The following is a 15,164-nucleotide window of genomic DNA, read 5'->3' on the forward strand; positions in this document are numbered from 1 at the left end:
GTGACATGTGGCCAAGTATGGTGACCCATACTTGGAATTAGTGCTCTGCATTTAACCCATCCAAAGTGCACACACACAGCAGTGAACACACACACACCGTGAACACACACCCGGAGCAGTGGGCAGCCATTTATGCTGCGGCGCCCGGGGAGCAGTTGGGGGTTCGGTGCCTTGCTCAAGGGCACCTCAGTCGTGGTATTGAAGGCGCTGTACATTCACTCCCCCCACCTACAATCCCTGCTAGTACGAGACTCGAACCCACAACCTTTGGGTTATGAGTCCGACTCTCTAACCATTAGGGCACGACTTCCCCTAAAAAGAGTTGAGAAACCCATTTATTTTGTCCCTTTTTTTTATAATTTTTTTTTGTGCTATTCGACATGCATATCTGAGTAAACAAAGAATTCTCCTGACCACAAACGTAATTTTCCGAACCAGACAACAGAAGCACATGCACATTCAGGTGTTTTCTGTGTTATTCTGTCACTTCCCAAGAAGCAGCAGCACATTCATTTTAGTTTTAATAATTCTGCTATAATATTGTGTAACGCCACACTGTTGCCTCAGTCTGCATGATCAGTAATTATAACAAACATCTAACATGATAAAGCACCAATTATAGAACACTATAAATGTTGATGAGTGACTTTGTTGATGATGTTTCCAGTTGTTGACTCATTTGCATGAACAAAAGTTGCAAAAGAATTGCATAGCATATTTTTCACATGAAGATGAATTACAAATACTGATATGAAATGTGTAACAATTGTAGTTCTTGAAACTGATCAGTTGAATTTCTCCATTCTCTAATATTTTGACTGAAATTTTACAAAAGTTATATCTTTAAAATATAATTTGTTAGTCAAATAATTTCTTGAAACATCCATGAAAAAAACTTAATATGCATACATTTTTAAACCAAATTAACTGTTGAATTTTTAGGCATTTATTATGGTATGTCCAACTCAAACAATCACTTAATTGATATTCAGAAATTTTATTCAAATAATATAATTATTTATTATTGTTATATTTGCAAAGCTACTTAATGATATATGGCAGCTTTAGTGGAACATAATATATACAGAGGCTATATAGGACACAGTAAAAAAAAACACACAGAAACCTATGGAAAAATTCACATAATTTGCCCACAGGTCAGTTGCACTCAAAATGTCCAAGTTGTCAAAGCTCTTCAAAAAGGTTGTCTACTTGTATGCCAGTTGTTGTAAATTTATAGGCACTTAAAATATTCACTGACAGAAAAAAAAGTGATTAGAGCATTCAGCCACTCAATTAATCAAATAATCACAAACTGTATGCTGGAATCAGTTGTCAAAAAAACTCCTATCTGCAAACCAAAGCATACATGCACCTACAAACTCAAGCACGTGGGTCCACCATCCAACCCCGCCATTTTAATGAGGTATGAATGAGGTTACACCACTTCCTGTGTCAGTTAGCTTGCTGTCATTCCACTTATACTTTCTTTCTAACTTGAGACTTGTAAGGGAGGCAGTGTCCAAGCAAAAGGATTCACTGGTCAAACACAATTCGAAGAGTCAATGGCACAAACACAACAACAAAACCGCTAGTGATGATAGCAGCCTCAGCGAACAAGGTTATGTGAATTATGATCGATGGAGGTTTAGAGGTGGCTTGGCCAATATGAATTACTTAACCAGAGCTATGCTTTATTCATCTTTTACCCACTGACTCCAAACTCACATATGACATTGCCAAGAATATTATTATGTGGAAACCATTATCAACTCTTAACCTTGACAATACACATATTTTAAACCCTAATTAATTTGCCCAAAAAAATATGCATTAAACAGGTTAAACGAACAATAACTAATTTAACCCAAACATGTTTGTTAAATTAAAAACGATATAATGTATAAATATATTATGCATACAGTGGAGTCGAAAATTCTGAGAGCACAAAATCTGAGATACAAAATGCAACCTGAATCTGGAAGTAAAAGTTTGAGGATTTAGAAATGCTATGATGTAATATTTAAGAAGGCATATTTAACTATTTAAGCTAACAAACAAAGTTTTACACAAAAGTGTGGAGTTAATGCAGCTTTAGTGCTGTTGGCGTTAAAGCAAAGGGATAAACCAATACAAAACATTGAAATGTTAATGTATGTTAATTAAATTATGTTTTTTTCAAAATCTGTACTCAATATCATTTGTAATGAAAAATTATTCAATAGAAAAAAATCAAAACAAGCTTTTCACTATAATTTTGGAACCCACTGTATAATAAAAAATGACATCTATAAAGATTGATGCTTTGCCATCTTGAATCATCTCGTTGCATCTCATGGACTGAAATGTAGTTTCTGTTGAGCAGTAAAGGAAGCAGTAAAGGAAGTAAACTTGCAAAGTTTAAAAAAAAAAAAAATCGCAACAACAAAGAGTTTGAAGCGCAAGCACAGTAAATGATTTCATACCTCCATCTTTCACGGCTCAACTTCTTGTAGCTGTTTTGGTGTGACACTTGCTGAAGGAACGCGCTCTCTCTCCTCACACGAGCGCAGAGCGAATGCACTCACAAGTCAAGAGGGTGGTCGTTAGTTATATTTAGGTCTGACTCTTACAACATTTCCATGGTCAAAAGATTGTGCCATACTCTGCTAAAAAGCTGTTGCAGTGAAATGACCTGTAGTTTCTCACGTATTTCCCAAGATTACAGAAACTACTCATAAAAACTCTGTGCTGAAAATACCGTTATTAAGGTGCAATAGGTCATTTTTTACAGAAATATTTCACACAAAGAACAGCACTTTTGATAAATATAATTAAAAGTGTGTTAATGTCATGAAGACTACACATCTATTTTCTAGAAACAGCTATTTTATTCTGCATTGGGCAGGTCGCCCCCTCATGGGCGCAGCCATATTTACATCACATGACAAGCCATCCAAATGACAAGCATGGCAAACTAGTACCACCACCAATGATACATTCATTTTTTTCAAAGCTCAAGACAGTTTATAAAGTGTAAAAGTACATCTAAAAAAAACACACACACACACACACGTAACAACAAACAAGCAATACAGCCTACCACAGTGGTTCTCAATCGGGGGGCCTCAAGATAAATTAAAATGACAAAACATAAAACAAAGATGCGTTAACAGCATAGTGCAGCGTGTGGATTTGCAAGTGTGTTATAAAAGGAACGGCTTCATTGCAGCGCCAGAGGTTAGCAAACACATTTCTTACATACAGAACCAACAGATCAGTATAAAATGCAAAACCACTGGTACTGCTGGGATGAATAGGTTAAATGAAAACAAAAACCTGAATATACCTGTAGTTACAGTTGGATTGTTTAAATTTGGTCTGTTAACATCTACATTGTCAATTTATTAGATTCTCATATCAATGATTAATTTAAATGAAAAAATGTTCACAAGACAAAAGCATTAGCCTCTGAGCTTTTAAAATATGTTGTTATTGCTTGGTGGCTAAGAGTTCACTTGATGAAAAACACTTTTGCCAAAATTGCTCTAAAGTGCTAAAAATGCAATTTAAGTCCGTAGCTCACAAGACTTTGAGGCACCACATGTGTGTTGATGCAGAGGACCTTTCTAATGTGCTTCAATCAGGTTGCACAGTATGCACCATAAAGGGAGGAGCTTTAGTAAGGAACAATAGTTTAGTGATAATGCTTCCATTTATGGATGAAATGAAAGAGGAAGCAGTATCATGCTTCAATGTTTATGTATAAACAAAACATAATTGCTGTGGAAACAGTTCCCTTGAGATTTTTTCTTTTTAAGCATCTCATCTTAAAAAAGTACTGGAATATGCATGGGATGCATGCTGACCAGTGACCATGACATTTACCATATTGTAACTATAAACAACCCCCCCAAAAGTTTGAAAGTCAGTTTCACTCCAAGCATGAACAGTGGAAGGATGTGCAGATGTGATGAAGATAAAGTGATATACACCACAAAAAACTGAGCTTCCTGGTATGAATCTGATGACAAATAAACAGTGTGGATATCTACCACATAACGTGTCAGTATGGCAACTTAAAAAGAGGAATGTGCGCAGTTTTAATGTGGCGACCAGGAGAGCTGTGAAAAGCAGGTGAATGCATGAAGCCACATGCTTTGCTTGTATTACTTTTGCTTCATGATTGAGATTGGGACTCTGCAGACACATGCCATAGATGCACAGAGATAAATGAGACCTTCAGTAAAAGACAATTTTAATTGAAAATATACATTGAAAACATAATACATGCTATAGTACACACATATGGGTGAAACAGCACTGGCTAAATATTAGCATAATTAACATTCAACACCATAATACTGAGGTGGTGTTTGCACTAACGGTTATTTGTATAACATGTAAAAATGTAAAATAAAACCTTGCAGTCATTCAGCTTCAGAGAGCAGGTGACTCAGAGAAAGTAATCACTGGCTAAGCTGCAAAGCTGAGCAAAGGTAAATTTATGCAAATGAGCAGCGTTGCAATATGGCAAATACCAATGGAAGCGCAAACAGTGATCCGCCACCTGATATCATTGGATATTGGAATTGAGGAAGAGCACAGCGATTTACATGTCGGGTTCATTACAAGCTCAATCAACAGCATTCAATATTTCTGACATTAGAACTCACCATTATAATAGAAGTAAGTGGGGCTAATTTCTGGAGGCTTTGTGATCATTTTAATTTTATAAAAGCACTTATTGGCCTGGTTTCACTAAGCCAGGATTGGGCCTTAGTTAAAGCTGCAGTCCGTAAATTTGGCCCCTTTGTCGCCATCTCTGTTTGAAAACCTGGGATTGCAGTTACTTGCGGAATTCTCCAAGTAGGTATAACTGCAGACCTGATCTCTCCAAAAGTGGGCAGAACCTCCAAAATGGGGCGGGGTCTCCACGCGTAAAGACTTTTACCATTGGCTCTGGCTCCAGCCAATTGTTATTGACTTACATTTCAAAATAAAATTTTATAAATTAAACATGGTTTCTAGTTCATTTAAAATAAAATATGCTATATAAATAAATATTCTCCGTGAGAGCAGAGCCCAAAGCTCGTGGCCAGTGGTGTTTGGACTGGAGTTTGAACCTCTGCTTCATGATATTAACGGGAATCACCCACGAGCTCTCCCGCTAGCCGTCCCAGCGCAGTGCAGGGGAACGATTTTACTCTATCGCTTTGTTCTAAGCAACGGGGGCGTCCCGGGGCTCGAAATTTGCAGGGTAGGACAGTGTAGTGACGCTGGGTGTAACCAAAAAGGTGCCATTGTCCGGTGAGGCCCGGTTGGGGAGTTACGAAACGATCTCCTATCGCGTAATCTTATTAACTGTTTATCTCCTGAACTGCAACTTTCTTTACCATGCTATTCAGAGCCAATCCCGCCGTGCAGTCACTTTCACTGGTTAAGGTTAGGGTCAGGTGCGGGGTAGGTTTACGGGTTAGCATTTTTTTGTAGCATAGTGTAGGAAATCAACACTTTAATTGACTCAACCAATAAAATCTTTACAATCAGCTGTGGGGCGGAGTTTGCACTGAAGTGGATTGGGGGAAAAAATTGTGCATGCGTGTCATGTGCCTGTCTGTCAATGGGAGGAAGCCACGCCCTATTTTGGAGCTCCCACCCCGTTTTGGAGTTCCCGCCCCCATTTGGAGATCTCCAGGCTGCAGTTATAACCTTCTCGAATTATCTTCCTTGTGTGGGTTGTAGTCTGGCACGGCTCCAGCGAGGACGAATCTAATGTTTTGAGGAGTATGTGTGGCAGTCTTGCTGCGTTCATGTCCTCCTGGGACGTTCGTACGAGTTGACAAGCCGTAATTACGACGTCAGGTGCGTTCAAGTCAGTTTAGTCGGCACACCTTCTCGAATTATCTTCCTTGTGTGGGTTGTAGTCTGGCACGGCTCCAGCGAGGACGAATCTAATGTTTTGAGGAGTATGTGTGGCAGTCTTGCTGCGTTCATGTCCTCCTGGGACGTTCGTACGAGTTGACAAGTCGTAATTACGACGTCAGGTGCGTTCAAGTCAGTTTAGTCGGCACAAGATGGCGGTGTACCTTCTTTTAATAAATTACAAGAAAATACAACAGGGTCTGTTAACTCTGCGTATAGAAAAAGAAGAGCAAAGAATTCGCATCAGGTGTGTTTTGCGTTTTTAATATTTTTAAAACATGCAACATGGCAAATCAAAAGACTTTTCACCTATAGGTGCAAAAATGATAGCATTTTTTTACTTGGATTTCATTAACTAGCTGCGTAACAAGAACATGACCAATTTAAGTTTATAGGACAACTAAACTATCAATTTAAACAAAAATTTACCATCAACTACAGACGTTGCATCCATGGATTCCGCCATGTTTCTCATTGACATGCCCCCAACTCGGAAACTCGGGGCTTAAAGAAAATTTTGAGTTTCCCACTCTAATAAAGACTTTGTGGTGGTGTTCAACTCATGTGCGTTCAACTCATAAATACGATCTATCCGACATGACTTGAACGCACCATAAGTCACGGCACCGGTGTGAATTCTTTAGTAATAACAGATTCTAGCCTACGTCTTGGAATATATGACTCATATAAGAATTTTCACCGTATATTGTCATCTGAACAAGTAACAAGTCTGCCACGTTTGTTCTGACCAACTGAGGAAAAAAACATTACAATAAATCATGCTACCAATGGTGATTTAATCTAACGATCAATTAGCTCATATCACATCAAACCATGCAAATTATTATTATACTTTATTCTCAGATTATTAATGTTAACAACATCAGCATTGCGTGACTATGAGTATAGTGTGTGTGTAGATTTCCATTTCTGTACAATCTAATCTCTTGTCATACCATTCGAATTTCATACCAATAAATTATTTTAACCCAAAAAGCAAACTATGCTCCCTTCAAATTGGTTGTCTTTAGCCTGTACATACAAAAATGTATATTGTAATATACCTGCACACACAATTGTCAATTTATATATTTTTATTCCTTATTTACTTGTTCTATTTTTTTTAATATCTGTTTTTTGTTCTGTCACTGTCATTCTGTTACACTGTGGAAGCTTCTGTCACGAAAACAAATTCCTCGTATGTGTAAATATACCTGGCAATAAAGCTCATTCCGATTCTGATTCTGATTCTTTAAAATACAAATCTTGTTTAATCCCAGGCTATCTGTAAACGCACTTAAAACTGGAATATAATTTCATTTCATTCACACGTGTTTCATGTAATCCTTTCTGGATTGCAATCCACCATCAAAATGATTTTTTTTACATTTAATTATTCTGGCTACTGTGAGAAAAGGCAAACGATCTGCCACCTGCAGCATCCTCACATGCCCAAGCCTAGCAGCCGGGACAACTTCTTTATGTTTACAGAAGTGACCTAATGACGCAGCGGTATGCTCGAATTTCCCGGGAAAACCGACCCATACCACTCAAATTAGAAAACATTATTATAAGCTAACCATTGGGAATCGGGCTAAAGTAAGGCGATAGTTTTGAACACTGGCTGGTTATGTACTTGCTAAAATACTGATTTTGGATAATCTTTAACCAAAAAAAGTTACAGACTCTAGCTTTAAATTAGAACATTTAATTCTTTTTTTTTTTTTTATATGTGCCCTAGGAAAAAAACATTACTGGTGTGCATCTTGATACAAATCAATGGGACTAATATATTTTAAGGTATGTGCAAGTTGCTTTCAGTTAAGGCAGCTCAAACATGCATTTAAGACTTAAGCTTTGTCTGTGAAACCAGGCATTAGTCTTCTATTAAAAACTGCTGTATAGCTGTTGTCATCATTTTAATGGTCATTTTAGGGTTTATGGTATTGCGTTCTCATCGTGACAAAGTTGTAAGATTGAATACAGAAAACTTTAGTATTTTTCCACACTAAATCATAACACACATTTTACTTAAGTCTTGTGGCTATCCTACTGAAACAGCGAGTAGCCTATTTTAATGTTTACAAATTAGCCCTTCAGTTTCTTCGTAACCGCCTCATTGCAACCAAGATTTTTGCTTTTTTTTTTTTTTTTAGAAAAATAGGTATCAGTTAAAATTAATTTGCAGAAATCAAATTTTTGTTGAGTTTAACTAGTAATGAACCCAGAATATTCCTCTAATCACCATCAGTGTAAACACCTCTAAAGACAGATCAGTAAAACGTGACCTTTTCGTGCATCTATTTATGAAGTATACAGAAGAATGAGGTACTTCTTGTGTGTTCTTTGTTTGTACTTCTGGTCTGTTCACCCATTTTCCATTCAGTTCTGCAAAACCCGTAACTCTTCCTGCTGTAGATTTCTCCCTGCAGCACAAGTGCTGGTTTTTCTTCCTCCTGTCCATTTAGCAAAGAATGATCGGAAATTTTCCCCAACGAAGAAGAAGAGAATAGGGTCCAGACAACTGTTAGCCGTGCACAAGCAATGCGCTATGACGGCAGCCTTACGGACTACCAAAATAAAGTCACACGAGTCTTTGTACCCATTTATCTGGCCATGCTTCTCAGTTGTTAAGAAGATTGTCCGCACTATGTGATACGGAAAAAAGCACACCAGAAAGATCCCAAGGCTGATGATGACCAGAGCGCAAGCCTTCTTCCTGCAAGGTCTGGTCCTACCGAGTGCAGGACTAGGCCTCAGAAGGTTCTTTGCAACCAAGACCGAGCAGAAAAGAACAACCACCAAAGGCAACACAAAGCCCACCGGAAATGCAACGTTGTTGATGAGGAGCAATTGGTCCACGTTGTCCTCCGCCAGCTCCAAACATCGAAAACTGCCTTCGTCTTGATGTTTTTTCTTAGTAAACAACAGTGGACTGCATGCCAAACCCATAAAGAGCCAAATGAGGGCACACACGATACCTGCGACGTAGTGTGTCTGTATGCGTATGTATAGGTATGGCCGCACCAGCGCCAGATAACGCAGGATATTCAGGGCCACTAGGAAATACACAGAGCTGTACATATTCAGATAAAACACGTATGAGATTAATTTACAGGTGACGTGACCAAACATCCAGTGTGAGTTCAGTATGTAGTATGAGACCCTCAGGGGCAGAGAGGACACCAGCATGAGGTCTGATACTAACAGGTTCACCATTAACAAGCTGACTGGAGTGAAACTCTTCTGGGTCCTCCATTGGCTGAAGAAGACGCAGACAGATAAAGAGTGACCGACAAGTCCCAGGACAAAAAAGAGTATGTATGCTGCAGGATACACTTGGCGTTTGAAGTAATCGGTGCTGTTGGAGCTCAAACAGGAGATGTTTTCCCTGAGCTCTGGAAAAGACACATTCATGTCCTTCCCTGGAGAAAGATTACAAAGTTAGTTTTAGTGATTTAAAACAAGCAACAGAACAGTTCTTAAAGAGATAGATTACCATTATGTGGTTACAAACCTAACATTCTTCTTGAACACAAAAGAAGGTATACTGAGGAATGTTTTGGCCCATGAAAGTCAATGGGGTTCAAAACAAAACAAGACCCAACTGACTTTCATGGCATGGATGGAAAAAAACAGCAACTTACTTTTCAGATTATCTTTTGTTTCGAAGATGAAAGCAAGCTATTTTTTTTGGTTGAACTATCCCTATCTCTGCCTTACCTTAGGCATGATAATGTAGACTCTTAAAAACTAGTTTTTTTGTTGGCATCAATGGCTCCACAAAGAACCTTTAACATCCACATAACCTTCCACAATATGTTCCTTTTAGTGGGAAAAAGGTTCTACATATTATAACATTCTTCACACAAAGAAAAAATGGTTCTTTTAAGAAATGTTCACAGAAAGGTTATTTGAAGAACTCAAAATGGTTGTTTTATTTGGCTTGACTCCGAAAACCCCCTTTTGGAGTCTTTATTATTAAGTGTAAGTGCTTTGCATTCTTACTGAAAGTTTTACAGTATGTACCATTTGCAGTTCACACTTTAATTTACTTTTACCTTTAAATGCGGTCTTGAAAACAGGTTTTGTGAGAACAATCTCCATCCCAATCCCAGTTAGTAAGGAGTCGTATTAAAAATAAATCTTTATCTCAAATTACTTCTCTCCATAGTGGCCACATGCCATGTTAACACACAGCTGAATGGTTTTGAACAATTACAACAACTGTAATTTAAAGCAAGTTTACGAGACACATTTATTATATATATATATATATTTAACAGCAAACTGTTAAAGCAAGACATGTTACCTTTTCTGCAGTGTGAAGAGGTGAAAAGCAGGTCGTCCAAAAGCGCGCACAGTTTTGTCACTAGCCAAACCAGCACAGCATTGTCAACTTCTAGAGGAGGTAAGAGGTAGAAAACACAGTAGAAGGAGGATGTCCCAAGACCGGCCTCCCCATCATCACTTTAATCTGTTCAAAAGGACCAACTCAACTCCTTCTATAAGAACAGCAGCCACCCTTCTACTTGCACTGCTCAGTACGGCAGGTCTTTCAATTGCTGTAGATAAGTGTTTTGAATATGTCTTGATAAACAGCATTTATATAAAAGGTCCAAAGTCCAAAGCTTATCATTATGAGTTAAGTGACAGAAGCCATTTAGGTGCAAAACGAAACACTGGTTACTCTGAATTGTGCATGTCAGCTTTAAACCACAACAGTATATGCAGATGTGCATTTTACCTCCCCCCTTATTCGTTTCCTCATGTAATATGGAATTTAACCCAGTTATGCTGCACTAAACTTTCACAAGCACTTCTGATGATGATGATGTACTGATAACCTTTTAAAAGAACCCACTGCTGACAAAGCAGAGCCTTTGTGAGCGTCTATGCTATGATGATAGCAGTACATTAAAAACCATAAATGACGTGATGGGGAATTTGAATTTCATCTTCTGCCTTCATGTATAGACATGTTCCAGTATTTGAGTCATGAACATTTCTAAACAGTAACCTACTTATGAAATACGTGATTTCACAACTATTGGGAAGCATGGATGAAAAAACGATTTCAAAGCAAAAATGATCAGGTTTAAAAAAACAAACAAACAAGACACTAAGAGATTATTCTCTGAACTTTAAATACAACTAATGCGAGCAAGACATTTGCGAACTTCATTTCCTGACTAACAGCATTCCGGTAGGTAATATATCTGCCAACGCTTGCCTAAACAGTTCATCGAAAAAAACAAGTGTGATTTATCATTTTATCACCATGTGCTATGGCTAGTCTCAGTTTATGGGAACAAGAGGCAGGTAAAGGTGCCACTGTCTTCCTTGAATAAAAACAGGACACATTTCATTGTTCTTAAACAAATCGGTTGTTAAACTTGAGGCATTACATAATAAAAAAAAAAAAAGAACATTTGAGGTATAACAATTTTTTTTGAATATTAGTAACAAAAGCTCTAAAACAATCTTAAAATCCAACAGCAAATACAACAACGCGGTCCAGGAAGAACATAAAAATCTCAGACAGATGACCGGCTGTGTTGACAAACACATCCACATCCACTTACATAACAATAACATACTAAAACCCCAGTAATGCTTAAACGGCAACAAATTTATAATAGTTTAAAAATTAAATCATGCAAAACGGGGTCCTCAAAGAAACAAGGCCATCACAATACATGATTAAAGGAAACACTGTTGTAAAATTTGATCTTACACCCTGTGTAAATCACAATTTCATGTACAGCAATGAGGAAAAGTAGGCAGCTCTAAAATTAATGAAAAAAAATAATAATAATAATTATCATGACACACTAAACCTGCCAGTTTTTATATGTTTGTAAATGAAAAAAATGAAAATTGTGTCATCATTTACCCACCCTCAGGTTGTTCCAAATGTTAGTAACCAAACAGCTGATATACCCAACTGACTTTAATAGTATTTTTTTCCATACTATAGAAGTCAATGGAGTCCATCAACTGTTTGGTTACCAACATTCTTCAAAATATGTTCTCTGGTGTTCTGCAGGAGGAGGAAATTCATACAGGTTTGGAACAACTTTGAGGGTCAGTAAATGATAACAGAATTGTTATTTTTGGGTCAACTATCCCAAAAATGAGGTATGTGTCATGTCATTTACTAAAAGAATAAAACCTCCTTCATGGACCCCCACACGCTTAAAACATACTAAAATGATATAACAGAAAAAGCACCTGTGCTATTTCAGGAAATGCAGTGCAGGTGGAGGAGTCCAAAATGTAGTAGCAACAAAACACCCAGGCATGTGAACGTTTCCCTTTCAATGGAGGAGTGGTTTTTCTCAGGCAGTACAAAGTGGATTTATTTAGGGCTCTGGATGCTCTTTAAAGGACTCCTCCTTCAGTTTCTGTTCCTGCATACGAGTACGTGTCGAGCCTGAAGGGACAAGAAGAAATGTTCAAGCAATAGCCTTTAACGTGATGCTGAATTATACAATAATGACTTGCATCTTTTGATTATTGTATTTCGCAACGTTTCTATCTGAATGTAATTAGGCGGAATAGAAAACTAATTCCATTTGTTGAATATTCAGCTGGAAAATATGGGATTCTTGTCATTCTTAATTATAAAAGAAAAACTCTGATACTCACCAAGACTGCATTTATATGATGAATAATGTAGAAATATTTTGCAATATTACTTTTTTACTATAATTTAAAATAAATTTTCTATTTTAATATATTGGAAAATTTAATTTATGCATGTGATGGCAAAGATGAATTTTTAGCACCCATTACTCCAGTCTTTAATGTCACATGACACTTCAGAAATCACTCTTAATCATCTTAATTTTTTTTGCAGGATATATATTAATACATAATAATAATAATACAATACAATTGTTCTAGTCCTGGGTGATGACTGCTCAATACAGCATTCCAAAACGCACAACTGTTTTTGCTTTACATTTAATAGTGCAATAGAACTACTTCACATTATTTGCATGCGAGAATGCAGAAAAAAAGTGAAGTGATGCAAAAATATAGAGCAGGATATATCCAAAACAAGATCAATATGAGGAACTTGTTATTAAGCGATTATTGTTTCTAGCAGAGCAACACACAGGTGTGTGTGTGTCTCAGCTGTTGTACAACAGCTTCTAATGTGGCTCAACAAATCAGAAGTGTTACATGATGTAAAGCTGTTGTTGCACTGATGCCAGACTTACAAACAATATTTTCTTTTGGCTTGCATCCATCGATTTTCACATAAAAAGATAAAATAATAAAAAATGCTGAAGTACATTTCATTTCAGAAATATTTAATCAGATTTTTCAAAAGCTAAGCATTACCATGTGCTTCTTTAATGTACACTACCATTCACAGGGAATCTGCAGGATTTCTACGATCAGATTTAAGACTTTTTAAGACCTGCACAAATAAAATAAAATACCGTATTATATTAATTTAAACAATCATTATCAATCATTACATTAATAAAATAACAAATATATTTTACTGTCTTTATTGTTCAGATTTTTATAATGCATTAGATACTTGTCAATCCACCAATTCACATTTACAACTCTGCTTGTTTGCTGCATAAAAATACGGATCTATTTTCACATCGGTCTGAACAAAAACAGCAGATGGGCAGATTGAAAATGCAAATTAATTCTCTGCCAAAACGTGCACCGCTCATATTTATTCAATGAAATCGTAGCCTTTTGAAGTTTCATCAAGCCATATTGCATTTCTTGTCTTTCTGTGCCCAAATTTAAGACCTCTTGAAATCATAATTAAGACTTTCTTGTATAATTTAAGACTTTAAGGACCTGCGGAAACCCTGCATTCAAAAGTTTGGGGTGTCAGTAAGATGTTTTTATTTATTTTTTTATTAAAACTTTTATTCAGCAAAGATGCATTAAATAGATCTGAAGTGACAGTCGAGCCATTTATAATGTTACAAAAGATTTCCATTTCAAATAAATGCTGTTTTTGAACTTTATATTCAAAGAATCTATAGAATTTATATTCAAGTGTTTTTAACATTGATAATAATAAGAAATGTCAAAATGTTGACCACCAAATCAGCATATTAGAATGATTTCTGAAGAATCATGTGACACTAATTCAGCCTGGCCATCATAGGAATAAATAACATATATATTGATATTAAAACAATTTATTCTTTGAATTTCCTACTGTGATATGCAATCACTCAAGACAAAGGATTGTGGTTATACAACCAACCTCTAATTTGCACTATATAATAAAAACCAACATCTGACTCATAACAAAGAAAAAAAAAATCTACAGACAGGAGGAAGTGTGATGGCTTGAGTATTTTTGTGGTTCTGGGAAATCCAGCTCAAAATGTAGACAATAGATACGCACGAAGGTTGTAGGAAACTTACTCATCTCAGCCAGCTTCTGGATCAGTGTTGACTCGCCACTCGATTTGCTAAAAATTAACAAACATTCTCAATGATTCACTGGATTCAAACTTGGAGAGATAAATAAACAAAAAATAGAACATAAATCCCACCTTCCATCAGCTTCATCTTGCCCATCCATGTCAAAGCGTAATCTCTTCAGGGGTTTGGGGGCGGAGCCTCCATTCAGACTCCTCTTGAGGGACCAATCGGTGCTGCTCACCATCTCATTAATTTTTTGAAATTTGTCTGCAGACTGTTGAGATGAAGAGAGAGATTTTTATATAAAGTCTAACATATTTAAAATGGATTGAACATTCAATAACTGCTTTTCATCACTAACCCCAAAGGATTCGCCGATAGATATAAGAATTCTGTCCAGGACACCATAAAAGAAAAGATACAGCACAATTAATACACAAAAAAAACAAACAAACTAGTCAACCTCATGCCTCATCCCAAAATAATAGCAAAAGATGAAAGTTATCTAGTCAAAAGACAATACAGCATTTAAAGTGTAAAGATTCTGTGTCCAAAACTGATAAGAAGATCTCCCGAATCTAATGACAGATGTGAACACAGACCTGCTCCGTGGGGTCATGACCACTGGGGACATACGGCTGCTTTTCAAAGGGGAGACATAGACGTTATTGCTGCCAGGCACCCGCAGAGGAGAGTTTTTATAGGGGCTGCAGGGGATGCGGGGAATGGGAGACAGAGGCGGTGGCTGGGAGACAAACAGAAACACTCTCAGGTCAACCAAAAGTTGCTGTGAAATCTTTAATTCATTTGAACATGACTTCAGGCCACTAGGGGGCAGTATA

The 15,164-nt window shown here is 37.0% G+C and overlaps 2 protein-coding genes across 2 annotated transcripts in view; both read right to left on the minus strand.

Moving 5' to 3' along the window:
* Positions 1-7,631: 7,631 nt before the first annotated feature.
* LOC107551649 (cysteinyl leukotriene receptor 2-like) lies at positions 7,632-12,192 on the minus strand. The gene is made up of 3 exons (XM_016233341.1): positions 12,139-12,192; positions 10,217-10,306; positions 7,632-9,329 (listed from the first exon to the last, which is right to left on the minus strand). Exon 3 carries the CDS (start codon positions 9,319-9,321, stop codon positions 8,287-8,289), a length of 1,035 nt encoding a protein of 344 aa, XP_016088827.1. The 5' UTR covers positions 9,322-9,329; positions 10,217-10,306; positions 12,139-12,192; the 3' UTR covers positions 7,632-8,286.
* LOC107551603 (retinoblastoma-associated protein-like) overlaps positions 11,882-15,164 on the minus strand; it is a 28,921-nt gene continuing 25,638 nt past the window's right edge. The window contains exons 20-24 of the mRNA XM_016233269.1: positions 14,925-15,067; positions 14,684-14,714; positions 14,454-14,596; positions 14,323-14,369; positions 11,882-12,340 (exon numbers count right to left, since the gene is read on the minus strand). Of these exons, the coding sequence (XP_016088755.1) occupies positions 12,270-12,340; positions 14,323-14,369; positions 14,454-14,596; positions 14,684-14,714; positions 14,925-15,067 (435 nt within the window). The 3' untranslated portion in view covers positions 11,882-12,269. The remainder of the gene's footprint in view (positions 12,341-14,322; positions 14,370-14,453; positions 14,597-14,683; positions 14,715-14,924; positions 15,068-15,164) is intronic.

Source organism: Sinocyclocheilus grahami, unplaced genomic scaffold (assembly GCF_001515645.1).
Source record: "Sinocyclocheilus grahami isolate Dianchi unplaced genomic scaffold, SAMN03320097.WGS_v1.1 scaffold428.1, whole genome shotgun sequence".
Classification (NCBI taxonomy): Eukaryota; Metazoa; Chordata; class Actinopteri; order Cypriniformes; family Cyprinidae; genus Sinocyclocheilus; species Sinocyclocheilus grahami.